The sequence below is a fragment of the Pseudophryne corroboree genome, chromosome 1 (assembly GCF_028390025.1).
Source record: "Pseudophryne corroboree isolate aPseCor3 chromosome 1, aPseCor3.hap2, whole genome shotgun sequence".
Classification (NCBI taxonomy): Eukaryota; Metazoa; Chordata; class Amphibia; order Anura; family Myobatrachidae; genus Pseudophryne; species Pseudophryne corroboree.
This window is the reverse complement of record NC_086444.1, coordinates 326,391,859-326,404,732: the sequence shown is the minus strand read 5'-3', so window position 1 is coordinate 326,404,732 and position 12,874 is coordinate 326,391,859. Positions and strand designations below refer to the sequence as shown.

The window sequence follows — 12,874 nt, the reverse complement described above, 5'->3', positions numbered from 1 at the left end:
GGTAATGCACACAAATGAAAAATGGAATTGATGTATTTAAAAATTTCCAAACAATAGGTTAAAGAAGTACTGTACAGTAGGTCCAGAGGTTTTAAAACAATCCAGCTGAAACCAATAGGTCACCTTGCTGTTCAGCCATGGTGAAATAAGAAAAATGTAAAACAGAGCTAGTCAGCATATGCTGTCGTCAGAGTAAATGCTCCTTTAAATAGAGTAATTATTTGCTGAATATTTGTGTGCTCACTATGGCAATATGCTGCACAGCATAGCAGAACCTGTCTCCACTCTACCACGGAGCAGTTACCATATGGTGAAAGTAAACAGATTCTTAATGAAGCCACTGTAGATTTAACAATGAATTCATCTTAACAAGAGAGCGATTAAATGAGGGAGATATGCACTGGAGATCACAGACTGCAATAATGTGTGGTAAGCAGAATGTAGGAGGGAGAAAAAAAAACACCAAAGTAATTCTTGGAAAGGTCATGCAATGAATCTCCCATTAACAGAGACACTTGCTTTAGCCCATAACACTAAACAACAAGCGTCACACAGCCTCTTCCATAAATGATTTATAGAGACCATTTCCATATGCATAATCAAGAGTTCACATAAAGGGGGTAATTCCAAGTTGATCGCAGCAGGAATTCTGTTAGCAATTGGGCAAAACCATGGGGGTCATTCCGAGTTGTTCGCTCGTTATTTTTTTTTCGCAATGGAGCGATTAGTCGCTAATGCGCATGCGCAATGTCCACAGTGCGACTGCGCCAAGTAAATTTGCTATGCAGTTAGGTATTTTACTCACGGCATTACGAGGTTTTTTCTTCGTTCTGGTGTTCGTAATGTGATTGACAGGAAGTGGGTGTTTCTGGGTGGAAACTGGCCGTTTTATGGGAGTGTGTGAAAAAACGCTACCGTTTCTGGGAAAAACGCGGGAGTGGCTGGAGAAACGGAGGAGTGTCTGAGCTAACGCTGGGTGTGTTTGTGACGTCAAACCAGGAACGACAAGCACTGAACTGATCGCACTGGAAGAGTAAGTCTCGAGCTACTCAGAAACTGCACATATTGCGAATCTTTCGTTCGTAATTTTGATAAGCTAAGATTCACTCCCAGTAGGCGGCGGCTTAGCGTGTGCAATGAGGGCCCATGTGCACTGCAGGGGAGGCAGATATAACATGTGCAGAGAGAGTTAGATTTGGGTGTGGTGTGTTCAATCTGCAATCTAATTTGCAGTGTAACAATAAAGCAGCCAGTATTTACCCAGCACAGAAATAAAATAACCCACCCAAATCTAACGCTCTCTGCAAATGTTATATCTGCCACACCTGCAGTGCACATGGTTTTGCCCAACTGCTAAAAAATTTCCTGCTGCGATCAACTTGGAATTACCCCCAAAGTCTTGGTAGGTTGCTATTAAGCCTCTGTAATATAATATATATAGGATCACTGTTGACAAGATTAAAACAACAAAAAACTCTACAATTCCCATGGTTGCTGGCAATATAGCTGCAAACATCTGCTTACAACTTAACAAGGAATAAATCAGTGCAGGGCAAGGGGATTTCTGCAGGTCAAACTGGGTGCACACTTAATGGACGCAGCATTACATGCTCCTATTGGAATTATCATAATACAAAGCTACTGCATTTTTACAGACAGACAGCCATTTGAAACCCTGTCCTCTACTCCTGCCAGCTAATAGAATCATGAGGGTCCCATTCGGTGAGACCACCATATTTCTAACTACCGCTTTTTGAGAAAATGGTCATCCATTTATTAACAGTCAGGGGAATCTGATTGGGTAGACTGCCATTAAAGTTAGAGTAGGATTACTTGTCTAACTGGTTCCCCTGACTTTAAAAGACCCCTTGGTTATGTCCTATGAAGAAACCAAGAAATATATCTTTTATAACAAAACGCTATTGTGATTCATGTTGTTTGGCTAAATGGCAAACAGACCATCTTGTATTGGATGATCTTGTGTGCAAAATTAATTATTTTAATTACAGTTACAGTCTCCAGATGTGCACTATGTATACTGTATCATGAGCAACATTAAATTCAAGTAATCACCCGAACTTAACAATGAAAAGAGTAATTGCACATCTCCAGATTGCACGGAAGGGAAAGTGCTGAAGTCTCCTCTTTTTCCTTCCATGAGACTTTTTGGCTGGAGCAAATTGTTGTCAGACACAGTGGTGCGTTGGCATATAAAATAAGAATGGAACATGTGGGATTAATGAAAGAACTTTAATACAATTTCATCCTGTTAGAATATTTTCAAAAGACATAAATACCTTAAACCATGTAACTCCCCAAACCACCCTTTAGAGATGATTCTGCAACCGACTGTAATGTACTAGCAAATAATTGATTCTCCTGTATTTTGTTATGTGCAGCAAAGTATAGCTAGAGGGATGTCATAGCAAAACTAATGGATACAAATGGACTGAATTTAGCAGTAGTGGAAGGTATTGGATATATGAAAGCAATGTCAAATACTGCAGGACATCAGCTTGCGTCTTAAAAGGGTCTCTGAATCCTAATTTGTCGGAAGAAGGGTTGAAATTGAGGAGCATAACGTAGGAAGATTTATCAAATTACTTTGAGGAAATGCTGACTCTTTCAGGTTTATAGAAAAATAATAATAGGGTTTGTTACTGACTATAGCACAAAGCACATCACCATAATGCAGCAGTTCTAAAACTTTTTCCATCAAGACCTCACATGCTGGAGGCAATCACAATCAAGGGCTGATTCTCAGTGGGATGCAATGTGGCTGTTTTTGCCTGTTCCTGCGGAACTCTAAGTTAATACTGTATATTATGCTAGTGACGGTTTCATATAGTGCTAATGTGAGGATCCCTGCGGCTTCAAGCGGAAAGCTGCTCCTCCCACTGTTTTTCTGTCCACTGCTGCAACTGTCATTTTTAGTAGCGGTGCCATGCTAGCTGCAAGAGACATGGGTATCCTTCTCCGTGCGCGCGACTCAGAACAGCACGGAATAATAGCTACATGCCCACGACACATCCAACAACTCCATGTGATCACATTGTGGATGCCCAGATCCCACCCAAAACCATCCTATTTTACAAAAAGACAGATCCAGCTAAGTTCTGTCCTACTCAGAATAGAATGGACATATGCCAGAATGTGTACATCGGAATCTGTGCATGTGCTGTGTGCTGAAACTCACTATTTGCATCTGTACAGCAGACCCATCAAGCACAGAATCATCCCCACAATGAGATCATGTGACCAGAGACCATGGGAGACAAAAGAAATTAATTGGGGTCCCCACACCATATGCTATGATATGTTATTAAGGGGTGCTTAATCACCCCTAGGACCCACTGAGCTGGCTCCGATGACAGGGTCTATACTTGCGCAGATAGTGGTTTAGGCCACCTCCTAACATGCCACCCTGTGTGAGACTTTTTAGAGCATCTCCGCCTTCAACTGATAATATTCCCCCACAGTAGTGCCCTAGTGCCCCTGTTAATATATGTCTCCACAGTATTGCCGCAGTTAATGTTATGCCCCCCCAGAGTAGTACTCCACTTTATAATAGGCCCAAACAGTAATGCCCCGTATATTATGTCCTCATAGGACTCCTCAAGTTAATATGCCCCCACTATGTAATCACTGGTGGTTCTCAAACTCGGTCCTCAGAACTCCACAAAGTTCACATTTTCCAGGTCACCCGGCAGGTGCACTATGTATCACCAACTGGAACATTTTAAAAATCCAAAGGTGACCTGGAAATCATGAACTGTGTGGGGTCCTGAGGACTGAATTTGAGAACCAGTGCTGTAGAGGAACAAAAGTCCCTTCCTCCAATGAGAATGTAAACATAGCTCAGCGCTATCTGATCCTGATGTTATTTAGTTTGGTCCTGCCCACAACAGAATGATTTTAAGCAGAATTTACCCGCCCTTCCCCATTGTGCTGTAAGGGGCAGAATATGCTGATGAAAAAGTTCTTTTAGGTTTACACTCCTGAGAAAATCCCCATGACTGGAGCTCAGCGATCAATGACAGCCTAGGGACACTGTAGCTATGGCTGGAGTTAAGCTATCAATAACAGCCTGTGAAAACTGTAACTATGGCTAGAGCTCAGCTATCAATGACAGCCTGGGGATACAGTAACCCTGGCTACATCTCAGTTATCTATGACAGCCTGGAGATACTGCAACAATGGCTACAAATTCACAGTGAACCCAGGGGCAAACACAGGGATATATATATATATATATATATCAGAACAAAAGAGGCGGCACTCCCAGACTTGTAAATGTGAAAAGCTTTAGTCAACGTTTCGGGGGGTCTTACCCCATCATCAGGATAACATGTGTGATACATACTAAACAAATTTATACTCACCGTCCGTCCGTTCTCCCGCCCGTCACCGGCCGCTGCCCCGGGACCTGTCCATCTACTTCCGGCTTCCGGTCGCTGACGTCAGCGGAAGCAGGAAACACACGGGACCTGCGCCGGGAGGGTCTGGGGGAAACCAACAGATCACAGATGAGTCACCATAGCAACACATATACAAACAATTCAGTGCAGGAAAAACCACACTACGATGCGAGGACACCCCGCAATTAAACAGTGAAAAAACAGCAAACATGTGCATAGAGACAACATCAAATTAAAAGCAACCTACCAGGCAACATTATATATAGAAAAAACATGAGAAAGACATATAGGCATAATGACACCAGCAGCGTACATTTGCAGAGAGCGCTAGCAATCAGAGATTTAAAATTTAAGAAACTTTGCTGAAATTACTGTATTACCTAAAGATCTGGTTATGGCGAGTATAGACGTAACTAGTTTATACACGTGCATACCGCACGACCAGGGATTGGCAGCGGTGCACCAATTAATTTCCAGCAGTGAGGTATATACGGGTCCTGATGTGGGTTTCTTTATTAAATTATTAGAATTCACATTAAGACATAATTACTTCTTATTTGATGACAGCTTTTTTCTCCAACAAGCGGGTAATGCAATGGGGAGCCGAGTGGCCCCCTCATATGCAAATTCCTTTATGCACGAAGTTGAGGACAAATTGTTTTTTGCAGATCCCAGCATCAGGCCTTTTGTCTTCAAATACTATCGTTATATTGATGATATCTTGCTGTTTTGGACGGGTGAGGCTGGACATTTAGAAGATATTATTCATCAACATAACTCTTCCGCTAGTCCAGCTAAACTTACAGCCAACATTTGCTGTAATAGGGTCCATTTTTTAGATGTGGACATCAGTGTGGTTGACCAACAGCTGAAAACCAGCCTGTACGTCAAACCCACTGATCGCAATACTCTGCTCAGTTACAACAGTTTTCACACGCAGGCCACTAGAGATAGTCTCCCCTTTTCGCAATTTGTAAGAGCCTGTCGCATTGCCAGTGATCCTATTGATAGAGAGATACAGGTGGATAATATTGCTAAAAAAATTTTGGCAAGGGGTTACCCACAAAGGTTACTGTCACAAGCTAAGAGTAGGGCTTTGTCTTTTTCCCGACAGGATTTAATTAAAGAAAAAGTACTTAAATCTTCCACAACACATATGTTTCCGTGGGTTAACAGATACACCAGTAAAAGCAAATTAATCTGCAAAAAGGCCAAACAACTCTGGCCTATTATTAGTTCTGAACCTGAATTACCCTCATTGCACAATACACGTCTTCTTCCTAGTTTCACTAGTGGACCCAATATTAAAGATCTGGTAGTACGCACAGATATTACCGGGATGGGACCTCCTAAGCAACATTTTTTGTCTAGAAAGGGTGGATGTTACAGGTGCACAGGGTGCACCACGTGCAGTGCTTTGATTACGGGTGACAAGTTCAGCCATCCCTATTCAGGTAAACAGTTTGTGATCAAATCTGCCTTGTCGTGCACGTCTACGTTTGTTGTCTATCTTCTGTCTTGCCCATGTGGTTTGCACTCCGTGGGCAAGAAAGAGAGACAATTCAAAGAAAGAATTGCTCAGCATCGGACGGCGATCAGGGCAGCACTGTTGGTGGGTACCAGTGATCAAGCTGTAGCAAGACATTTTGCGCAGGCTAGACACAGTATGTCAGCTCTGCGTTACAGAATGATCGCACAGGTCCCTGGTGCCTTACGTAGAGGAGATCGGGCCAATAAACTCCTCCAATTAGAGGCTTGGTGGATATTTACTCTTGATACTGTTAGCCCGAAGGGGTTGAATGAGTCACTTAGTTTATCTGCCTTCTTATAAACTATGTTGCTTCTTCTTTTAGCTTGTTATGGCCTGTTGTGGATACAGTGTCCAGCTTCTGTATTGACTAGTGATTTCAGTTATTACACCGCAGTGTAGTCTTTACTTTATTTAAAGCAGTTGCAGTTAGAGATGTGTTTTATGCTAGACATGTTTGCTTTAAATTTTAAATCTGATTGCTAGCGCTCTCTGCAAATGTACGCTGCTGGTGTCATTATGCCTGCATGTCTTTCTCATGTTTTTTCTATATATAATGTTGCCTGGTAGGTTGCTTTTAATTTGATGTAGTCTCTATGCACATGTTTGTTGTTTTTTCACTGTTTAATTGCGGGGTGTCCTCGCATCGTAGTGTGGTTTTCCCTGCACTGAATTGTTTGTCTATGGTGACTCATCTGTGATCTGTTGGTTTCCCCCAGACCCTCCCGGCGCAGGTCCCGTGTGTTTCCTGCTTCCGCTGACGTCAGCGGCCGGTGACGGGCGGGAGAACGGACGGACGGTGAGTATAAATTTGTTTACTATGTATCACACATGTTATCCTGATGATGGGGTGAGACCCCCCCGAAACGTTGACTAAAGCTTTTCACATTTACAAGTCTGGGAGTGCCGCCTCTTTTGTTCTGCTATGCATTTGGGATCATCACCCTGAGGAAGGCACACCAGCAAGCTATTTTGAGGTCGCGCTGTCCTCAATGAGTGCCAGATTTTGTGTATATATATATATATATATATATATATATATATTTATTTATATACACACACGAAAAGGAGGAAGCGGCACTCGGCGTCTTAAACAGGTAAAATGTGTATTTCAACAACACATCTCGTGATCCGACGTTTCGGGAATCACATGCCCCTTTGTCTCCAAGATGACGTCACTAGTTAGTGCTGGACTCCGAGGTCGTTTGGCGCCTTCCACGCACACCCATGGGGATTCTCTCCACACTATAAAGGTATGTTATGCACTTTTATTCTTGTTGTACACCTTGACAAAGGGGCATGTGAGCCCCGAAACGTCGGATCACGAGATGTGTTGTTGAAATACACGTTTTACCTGTTTAAGACACCGAGTGCCGCTTCCTCCTTTTCGTGTGTGTAAGCAATTGTTCTGAGCGAGCACCGGTGCTCATTTCTTATGTTAGTGGGAGTGCCGATCCTCTCCATAGCCATATATATATATATATATATATATATAATTTATGTGTAGTATATATATTGAAGAACAAATTGGTGGCACTCCAGATGACTGGTAAAAGATCACTCAGGACCCCTATTTAGAATAATATATTACCAGTCACCTGGAGTGTCACCTGTCTGTTCCGTTCCCATGTCAGGACCCGGTAATTCGGGATGGCACAGATGCAAATAATTTGAATCGATAATCATAAATTCCCCTGGGAGTATCTGGTCTATTGATCTACACTAAAAAGGTGTACAGTCAATAGGTCGAACGCTACTGGTTGGCATCATTCGGTTACCAGGGTCAAAAGGTCGACATGGTCAAAAGGTTGGCATGTAAAAGGCCGACAGGTTCAAAAGGCCACCAGGTTCAAAAGGTTGACATGACAATGGTCGACACACATATGGTCGACACAATGTTTTTAAAAAGTTTTACATACTTAATCTACGTGGACTACGATTGGGAATAGCAAAGTTGCCCGAAGCATGGCAAGCGAATGGAGCCATGCAAGGGGACGCTGTACAGTAATGGGGCTTTTTTTGTGGCAGAAAAGTGAATAAAAACAAGAAAACAACAACAAAAAATTTGTGTTGGCCTTTTTTGTGTCGACCATTTCCGTGTCAAACTTTTCTATTGTCTACCTATTCCATGTCAACCTAATGCATGTCGAACATTAGTGGTCAACCTATTGACTGTAGTCCTTTTTAGTGTAGATATAATGATCCACAACCCATGCGAGTGCCACTGGAACCATTGCCCTAAGAGGCATGTATCATTAGCCACCCTAAACTGAATAGCCCCTATTCTTGGTATATACAAATAAGATGCATTTACCTAAGTAAATTGATAGATCAGAGTTAAATAACACATCTAGGTGTCTTCAGAGGAAAATATTTTACTGGGATTCTCAAGTACAATAGGATATGAAATGGTGCTGCAATTTGGTAACTATACTCAATATACAGTACCTTACTGAAATAATTATTTGTAACAGCCTTCCAGAGATGCTGGAAAAAAGAGCAGCGTTTCTCTATACCTGACTCCTAAATGATGTCTGCCGGTGTTGCTCCTCTATGCTATATTGCTATTACTTGATCTATCAGACTTTCAGAGCTTTATGCAGTCCCTGAAAACAAACCACTTTATGTTAGAATCACATAAGTAGAGAATGGCAATCAAATACAGTTATAGCCTAGTTGTTTCCCTAATCTTGTTTATCTTCTGGTGATATCTACTCCTGCACAAGCAGTTTATTTTGTGCTTAGACAGAAATCAGCTTGGTGTTCTTCAGCAATTGACAATTTAGACCACCATTCATGTATACAGTAATGGTCTATTGTTTCAGATCTGCCTTGTGTCTGCATGTCTCTTTCTTTTCAAAATGCAAGCTCCAGCAAGCAGGATAATTTCACCTTAGCATTTTTATCCTCCTGTATAAAGCTGCACAATGTGTTACGCTGGCCAAATACTGAATAATCCTGCCTCTTTGTGCTTGAGTAGAGAGGAGAGATCACTCCTGATTTACACAAAATCATCCATCTTCCAATTATTCAGTATGCCTGTTAATGTTTCCCACACCCCCAAGGAAGACCATTGCTTAGTAAACAGCAGCAATGTGGTTGGCTTCCACAAACCAGGGCTTGAGGGTGTCAAATGTGCTTTGATGAAATTCCACAGCATAAAAATACCAGCTTCAAAACGGGATTGTGCAGGTGGGTTGGTCATTCTGTGTTTTCATGAGTTAAATATCTAACAGTCCTTATGTCGCCTGTTCCACTCACTTTGAATGCTGATGTCTAGACATGTTAAGTGACCCATTCAGGTTCAATCTAATGAAAATAGTGTTGACCTTGTTGGTAATGCAGACAGAGCACTGGCTGACACCAAAACTGCAGGAGGTAGACAAGAAAGCCTGAGATCTGAGAGGGATGCCCTCGGTTTTACTGAACGCCACGCGGAGCTGAGTGAAGCCCAAGAAGCTGATTCAATTTATATCTAGTGCCGCTGAATGCTTTTGAAATGGCCTCATGTGAAATGTCATCAGAGGCTGATTTCTGCTCAGTTTATGGAGGTGCAAAGAGAAATCAGCTACTGTATAAATCTACACATACAACATTGAGCCCACATATAATGCAGAAGGATCCCACATTAGAAAATGACTATGTTGAACTATAGGCACTCTAGTGTGCAACTGAATTAGCGCGCTAAGAGCATTAGCACACAGACTTTAACCGACATTGCTGGGCTGACTTGCTGAGAAACAACAGTTGCAGGTTATCAGAATGAAGGGTTAAGAGTACAGGCACCTGTGAATCAAGTTGTCTGCCTAGACTTAGGGAGACCAAGTACAGAGAGAAAGACAGAGTAGTGGTCGTGGGGCCAAGATGAGTTAAGTGTCAGGTCTTACAGGATGTAAACCTCTAAACCACTGTCATAAATGGTTATTAGGAGCAAGTGCTGGAGTAAATAAAGATGTGTGATTTCATAAAGAGATGATCTAGTGCACATTCCTTCTATTGAAGTTCTACAGCTCAGCTACTGAACTGGTCATTACATTTGCATTTGCAATGGGCCACATACAGAGAGAGGAGAAAAAGGATCTGAGCGAGCAAAATGAAACCAGACCAAGAGGTATCATGTACAGTGTATCTGGAAAGTATTCACAGCGCTTCACTTTCTCCACATTTTGTTATGTTGCAGCCTTATTACAAACTGGAATAAATTCCTTTTTTCCCTCAAAATTCTACACACAATACCCCATAATGACAATGTGAAAAAAGTGTCTTTGAGATTTTTGCAAATGTATTAAAAATAAAAAAACTAAGAAATCACTTGTACATAAGTATTCACAGCCTTTGCTCAATACTTTGTTGATGCACCTTTAGCAGCAATTACAGCCTCAAGTCTTTTTGAATATGACACACCTTGGCACACCTATCTTTTGGGCAGTTTCGCCCATTCCTCTTTGCAGCACCTCTCAAGCTCCATCAGGTTGGAAGGGAGGAGTCGGTGCACAGCCATTTTCAGATCTATCCAGAGATGTTCCATCGGATTCAAGTCTGGGCTCTGGCTGGGCCACTCAAGGACATACACAGAGTTGTCCTGAAGCCACTCCTTTTATATATTGGCTGTGTGCTTAGGGTCGTTGTCCTGCTGAAAGATGAACCATCGCCCCAGTCTGATGTCAAGAGCACTCTGGAGCAGGTTTTCATCCAGGATGTCTCTGTACATTGCTGCATTCATTTTTCCCTCTATCCTGACTAGTCTCCCAGTTCCTGTCGCTGAAACACATCCCCACAGCATGATGCTGCCACCACCATGCTTCACTATAGGAATGGTATTGGCCTGGTGATGAGCAGTGCCTGGTTTCCACCAAACATGACGCCTGGCATTCACACCAAAGAGTTCAATCTTTGTCTCATCAGACCAGAGAATTTTGTTTCTCACAGTCTGAGAGTCCTTCAGGTGCATTTTGGCAAACTCAAGGTGGCTGCCATGTGCTTTTTACTAAGGAGTGGCTTCCGTCTGGCCACTCTACCATACAGGCCTGTTTGGTGGATTGCTGCAGAGATGGTTGTCCTTCTAGAAGGTTCTCCTCTCTCCACAGAGGAATGCTGTAGCTCTGAAAGAGTGATTATCGGGTTCTTGGTTACCTCCCTGACTAGAGCCCTTCTCCCCGATCGCTCAGTTTAGACAGCCAGCCAGCTCTGGGAAGAGTCCTGTTGGTTCCGAACTTCTTCCATTTATGGATGATGGTGGCCACTGTGCTCATTGGGACCTTTAAAGCAGCCAATATTTTTCTTCCCCAGATTTGTGCCTTGAGACAATCCTGTCTCGGAGGTCTACAGACAATTCCTTTGATTTCATGCTTGGTTTGTGCTCAGGCATGCACTGTCAAGTGTGGAACCTTATACAGATGTGTACCTTACCAAATCATGTCCAATCAACTGATTTTACCACAGGTGGACTCCAATTAAGCTGCAGGAACATCTCAAGGATGATCAGTGGAAACCGGATGCACCTGAACTCAATTTTGAGCTTCATGGCAAAGGCTGTGAATACTTATGTACATGTAATTTCTTAGTTTTTTATTTTTAATAAATTTGCACACAAAAAAAAATTCACGTTGTTATGGTGTATTGTGTGTAGAATTTTGAGGGGAAAAAATTAATTTATTCCAGTTTGAAATACGGCTGTAACATAACAAAATGTGGAAAAAGTGAAGCGCTGTGAATGCTTTCCAGATGCACTGTATGTGAAGAGCACATACCTCATTACATCAGTGTTAAAGGGGATAAATGGATAATAACAACAAATAGGTGATTAATGAATTGATCACTTAGGCTGATTAAAATGTGTGTCTTATGCAGAGTTATCAGTGTGCATACTAGAGATGTCATCATCACTTATAACACTATGCTCAAATTATTTTAAGTGTCTTGTGTGGGTCATAAGGTACCATTACTTAGAAGTTATTTGTTATCTTCATCCTTTGCCTGATGTGTGTGTAGTTTTACCTGGATTTTTTTTGTGTATATTCTAATATAAAGAACATTCTGACTAGTAGTCATAGAAAAAAGTGGATGCAATATAATGGCCTTACCATGGAGAGAGGTACAATTCCTAAAATATCTTTCTGGCTAATGAAGACTTCAGACAGAACAATATCAGTCGTCACCTTTCCGAGATACTCCAATTGCCAGGAGATGGGCTGTGTACCAGAAAGGCTGCTGAAACTGGTTATCTCAAAGTTCATCTGTACAACCTCTGTGAACAGGTTGTTACTTCTAGGAAACAGAAAGAGAAACTTTATGAATTGATCTGTTCATTGCAGTTGAAAAAAGGTCTATAATATATGCAACATTGACCTCACATATGATGACAGTGGCTCCGACATTAGAAAAATACCATGTTGAAACATTGTTGTTGTTTTTTTGTCATTGCATTACAAGTACATTTGTAAATTTTAAGGATGATATTCAACAGTTTATCTAACTACTAAAGTTTATCTTCTAAAGTTGCAAATAAAACATACAATAGGTAAGGTAACAAGACCTCTTACATGTGTAATGTTCTCTATTTCATTCTAATTTCCCATCAGGCCTAAGCAGGTAGACCACTGTTTCCCCTCACGATCATTAGACTGTTACTTTCCCAACATCAGTTGTAGGATGGCAGGTGTAAGATGACGGAAACAAGGTCAAACATTGAGGTGCGTAGATTTCTGTGTCTAAAGGGCAAATCAGCAGCTGAAATTCATTGTCAACTTGTTGAGATGTATGGTGATAATGTCATGTAATGGAAACAGGTTTGTGTTTGGTGCACTGCCTTTGATAACGGTAAAACAGACATTCAAGTTAAGAAGTAATCCAGCTAGCCAAGCACCTCTGCCACAGATGTCAATTTGTGTTGCATTGAAGGTCTGAGGACATACGCATTTGAGTTAGT

At 41.8% G+C, this 12,874-nt stretch overlaps 1 protein-coding gene across 2 annotated transcripts in view; it reads right to left on the bottom strand.

Moving 5' to 3' along the window:
• Positions 1-12,874, bottom strand: part of TMEM132C (transmembrane protein 132C) — a 716,061-nt gene that overhangs the window by 92,098 nt on the left and 611,089 nt on the right. For both annotated transcript variants that reach the window (XM_063964604.1, XM_063964603.1), the window contains one exon: positions 12,030-12,213. In XM_063964604.1, the coding sequence (XP_063820674.1) occupies positions 12,030-12,213 (184 nt within the window). The remainder of the gene's footprint in view (positions 1-12,029; positions 12,214-12,874) is intronic.